Consider the following 5,256-nt stretch of genomic DNA (forward strand, 5'->3'; position numbering starts at 1 on the left):
TTTAGAAATTATTTTTTAATTAAAAATTTATTTGTAAACCAAAAATTTAACTATTTTATTTGTCTATTCCATTTTTTGTTGAAAATTTGTCGTTTTTGGTTAAAAATTTAATTATTTTGTTTAAAATTTGCCTTTTTGGTAGAAAATAAATCTTCTTAGTTGAAAATTACGTTACTTTGTTAAAAATTCATTTTTTGTTTGGAAATTAATTATTTTAGTTCAAAATTCGTCCCGATAGAAAAATGATTTTTATTTTTGAATATTCAACTATTTAGTGAAAAATTAATAAAATTTGTAGAAAATTGAACGATTTTGTTGAAAACTTATTTTTCTGGTTGCGAATTTAACTTATTTGTTCAAAATTCGTCTTTTCGGGTTCAAGTTTATCTACTTAAAGGAAAATGCAATTATTTATTTGACAATTAATTTTTATAGTTTAAAATTCATCTATTTTATTGAAAGTCCCTTTTTATTTATAAAATAGATCTTTTTTAGTTGGAAATGCAAGTATTTGATAAGTATTTGGTTGAAAATTTAACTATCTGGTTAAAAGTTCATATATTTTGTTGAAAAATCAAGAATTTTGGTTGTAAAGTAATTCTTTTTGGCTGAAAATTCGCGTGAGTCTAGTTTAGACCATAATTTTATGTATTCCAGATTAATAAATCCATATTAAATCTATATGAATAAATCCATAAATAATAATAATGCATTCATAAATTAATTTATGAATAAATAATTGATTCCTTAATAAAAACCTTAATATATGCAATCCGGATTTTATTTTTAAGAGTTGTTTTCCCTCGGAATTTAATTTCTAATTATAACTAGGTTTTAAAATAAATAAATTTAAAATGTAATTTTAATTCTTTAATCTTCCATGACTTTAATGACAAAAGGCTTTTTTAATTAAAAAAGGTTTATAAATAGACACTACTATAACTTAAATACACTTAGATTTGACGGCCAATATTATTTACAAAATATAAGTAGAAGAATGTTTAACTTTTGCAACTTGGGCGCAGCAATTTTCTTGCTTCCAGGTCCTCCCAAGTCGTATGAGTATTATACGTAAAAGAACGCTCTACATTAGTCGCATATAACGTGTGATTACAGACGAGGTTTTTATAAATCTGCAATCAAATTCGAAATATATTATATTTTTCGTCAATACCAGGGCTCGGACTCATGACACTATTGGCACTTTTTTTAGCAATGTCAAAGTTTTTACAGCAAACTTTTTCAATTTTTGCAAGATAAAAAAACCTTTTCCAAAGTTTTGAAAAAATACATAAATAATTTTGAATTCAAAATGATTTTAACAATTTAAAAAAAAATGTAGAGTTTTGAAGATTTTAAGCAAAAAAACTTGAATGCTTTAAAAATTTTTTTTAAAGTTTCAAGAGAATAGAAATTTCTTTTTAAGATTTCTGTGAACATTTTCAATCATTTTTTATTTTGCCAAAGTTATTTTAAGACCATGTTTAACAAGATCTTTCAACATTCCGAAATATTTCCAAAATTGCAAAAAAGAATCTGGAAGATTTTCAGGACACTATTTTATAATATATTTAGATGTCTTGACAATTTTTAAAAAATATTTTAGAAAGATTCCAAAAAAATTAAAATTTATATTTTTGTAGATTTTGGCAAGTTTCAAAATTATAAGTATTCTTCAGAAATTTAAAAAATGTAGATTTTTGAAGATTTGGAACACTTGCACATTTTGCCGTTTAAAGTAATACAAAATACAAGAAATTAAAGCACTAAAAGTAGAACTCTTGAATTTTAAACTTTCAAAATTGAAGCTGAAAAGTTTTTGGATTCAAAAATGTTGTATTCAAATGTTCAATAAAAATAAAAACGTAGAAAATACAAGGTACTAATTTAAATTGAACATTCATCTATTTTTGGTGAAGATGTAAAATTTGAGTTGAAAATTAATTTTTTTCGTTAAAATTCAACTCTTTTGTTGAAACTTCGTTTTTTTTCGTAAAAAATTAAATTTTTAAATTGAAAATGTTAGTATTCCATTTTTTGCTAACAAATTGATTATTTTTATTTGAAGATTCATTTACTTGGTTCAAATTGAAAAATATTTTTTAGTTTGAAAATCATCATTCTAGCTTGAAAACTAAATTTCTATTTGAAAAATAATTTTTTTCGGCTAAAATTATTTTAAAAATCCTTGAAAGGCTTGAAAATTTTATTTTAAAATCTTGAAAAAACTAGAATTTGCTCAAGTTTTTTCAAATTTAAAATTATTTTTGAATTTTTTTTCGAACTTCTAAACATCTTTTAAAGTGAATCGAATTTTTCCTACAGTTTTTAGAAAATTCTGAAATTTAAAAAAATGTCCTTAAAATCTTCCATATTCTTTTTGAACAGTTTTGAAAATCTTTTTAAATCTTTTTAAATATTCTCTTGAAATTATTTTTCAAAATGAAAAATCATTTTCAATTTGAAACGGATTTCGAATCTTTTAAAAATTTCTAAAAATCTCTTAAAATTACTCAAATTTTTCAAAAAATAATAGGTGCTCAATTGTTATTTATACATCAAAATTCAACATATTCTTTTAGAAATTAAATTATTTTTTTAAAAGGACAATTAAAACTGTAACATTCAAAGTTCAAAAGCGATCAAAGGATGATAAAACAAATTTAGGATAAATTCATAAGTCTGAATTCAAAAGAATTCAAATGGACGGGGAAATTTTTTTTAATTTAAGTTGAATAAAAAAAATCAAATGAATTGAAATCAATATAAAAATATGAAAAAACTTGATCGAAATCAGGAACTTTGAAATAAGCTAAAAAAAATTAAGTGAATTCAAAGAAACTATAAAAATTCAACAGAATTCCAAAGAATTTAGAAGAATTTCGAGTGAATTCCAAAAAGAATTTTAAATCATTTAAAATCTTTGAAACCCTACTAATTTTTAACCAGAAAAAGTGACTAATTACAATAAAACAAATTAAAAGAATTTTAATGAATTCGAAAAATTGAAAAAAAATCGAAAAAATCCATTTCTTTCAGTAAAATTTTAGTGAATTTAGAAGAATTTAAGAGAAATTAGAAGAAATTAATGAAAAATCAAGCTGAATTTACAAAGCAATCAAGTGAATTGAAAATAATTAAAATGAATTCCAAAGAATTTAGGGTAAATTAATAAGAATTCAGGGTGAATTAAAAAAAGAATTTCAAATCGTTTCAAATTTTGAAAAATCCTACTAATATTGAACCAAAAGAGTGACTAATAACTACAAAATAATTCAAACGAATTTAAATGAATTGGAAAAATTTAAAAGAAATCGAAAAAATACATTTATTCCAATAAAATTTTAGAGAAATGAGAAGACTTTCATGAAAAATCAAGCTGAGTTTACAAAGCAATGAAGTGAACTGAAAATCATTGAATAATATAATTTTTTTTTAATCCATCAATTTAAGTAGAATTAGGAAAATTTAGAAGAATTAAAGTGAATTCAAAAAATGCAAATGAATTCCAAAGAATTTAGGCTATATTAATAAGAATACAGGGTGAATTACATAAAGACTTTTAAATCGTTTCAAATCTTTAAAAATCCTACTGATATTTAACCAAAAACTTGACTAATGACCACAAAAATTAAAAAGAATTTAAATAAATTGGAAAAATTGAAAAGAAATCGAAAAAATCAATTTATTTCAGTAAAATTTGAGTAAATTTAGAAGAATTTAAGAGAAATGAGAAGAATTTGATGACAAACTAATAAAAAATAAAGCTGAATTTCCACAGCAATCAAGTGAATTGAAAATAATTAAATAATATGATTTTTTTAAATCCATTGACTTAAGTAGACTTAAGTAAATTTAGAAGAATTAAATTGAATTCAAAAAATTCAAGGGGATTCCGAAGAATTGAGGGTAAATTAGTCAGAATTCAGGTTGAATTCCAAAACAAAATTGCAAATCACTTAAAATCTTTGAAAATCCTGCTAATTTCTAACAAAAAAAGTGAGCAATGTCTACAAAAAATAAAATTGAATTTAAATTAATTTAAAGTTCAGTTGGGAACAGTTTATAAAGTTTCAATCTCGAAATTCATAAATTTTGAAGGGATTAAGAACCATTTTGTCAAATCAATTCTCGTTCGATTTTCAATATTTAAAATAGAGATCCATTTAAAAAATATTTTATTTCCTTATATTTACATTTGATAAAATAACAATCTTCTTCCCGGTCAAAAAAAAAAAAATAAAATTTCTGTCATTTCCTCCATTTTTAAAATGAGTCCGAGACCTGAAAAACATGTCTAGAGGTCTATTTTTTTGTTTCAAAAATACTCTACCTTTAATATTTTCTGCAAATCAGCCACAGAAACTGGAGGCGGAGATGGAAGAATAGTTTGCGATGCACATGCGAGAGAGAAAGCTGTCGCTTGTTCGGCTTCTTCCACGCTCGGTTTTACTGCAGGCATTTGCCCTTCTGTTTCGATAGTTGTTGGTCCACTGTGCAAAAGAAAAACAAAATTCGCAATTTTTTTATCAATTATTTCATGTAATATGATTCATGTAATATGAATCCCCTGTTTTCACGATACTTCATCTTTTTCTCTTTTTTTAAAATCAAAAACAAAACTAAATGAATAAAAGCAATAAAGAAATTCAACTATTTTTAATTAAAAATTAATTTTGTTGTTAAAAGTCTAATATTATTTTTTGGTTTGAAATTCATCTCGGTTGGTTAAAAATGATGTTGAAAATGCAACTATTATTTAAAAAATCACCGCCTTGGCCAAAAATTAAACTACATGTTTGAAAGTTGAATTATTTTGTTAAAAATTAATTTTTTTGGTTGAAAATTCATATCTTTCTTTGGAAATTAAACTGTTTTATCAAAGATTCGTTCAATTTAGTTTGAATATTAATTTTTAAAATGTAAATATTGAATTCTTTATTTAAAATTGATCTTTTTTAGTTGAAAATTCTACTATCGGCTTGAAAATTCATGTATTTGGTTGAAATTTGTTGTTGCTGTTGTTGTGAATATATGATCTCGGTTAAAATATATTCTATTATATGATTCATGTAATATGAATCCCCTGTTTTCACGATACTTCATCTTTTTCTCTTTTTTTTTTTAAATCAAAAACAAAACTAAATGAATAAAAGCAATAAGGAAATTCAACTATTTTTAATTAAAAATTGATTTTGTTATTGAAAAGTCTAATATTATATTTTTGGTTCAAAATTCATCTCGGTTGGTTAAAAA

The 5,256-nt window shown here is 22.9% G+C and overlaps 1 protein-coding gene across 1 annotated transcript in view; it reads right to left on the reverse strand.

Annotated features, from left to right (window-relative positions):
- Window positions 1-876: 876 nt before the first annotated feature.
- The window catches only part of LOC117169087 (transcriptional adapter 1-like), a 27,714-nt gene continuing 23,334 nt past the window's right edge, over window positions 877-5,256 (reverse strand). The window contains exons 5-6 of the mRNA XM_033355205.1: window positions 4,334-4,493; window positions 877-1,133 (exon numbers count right to left, since the gene is read on the reverse strand). Of these exons, the coding sequence (XP_033211096.1) occupies window positions 1,002-1,133; window positions 4,334-4,493 (292 nt within the window). The 3' untranslated portion in view covers window positions 877-1,001. The remainder of the gene's footprint in view (window positions 1,134-4,333; window positions 4,494-5,256) is intronic.

This window comes from Belonocnema kinseyi, chromosome 3 (assembly GCF_010883055.1).
Source record: "Belonocnema kinseyi isolate 2016_QV_RU_SX_M_011 chromosome 3, B_treatae_v1, whole genome shotgun sequence".
NCBI lineage: Eukaryota > Metazoa > Arthropoda > Insecta > Hymenoptera > Cynipidae > Belonocnema > Belonocnema kinseyi.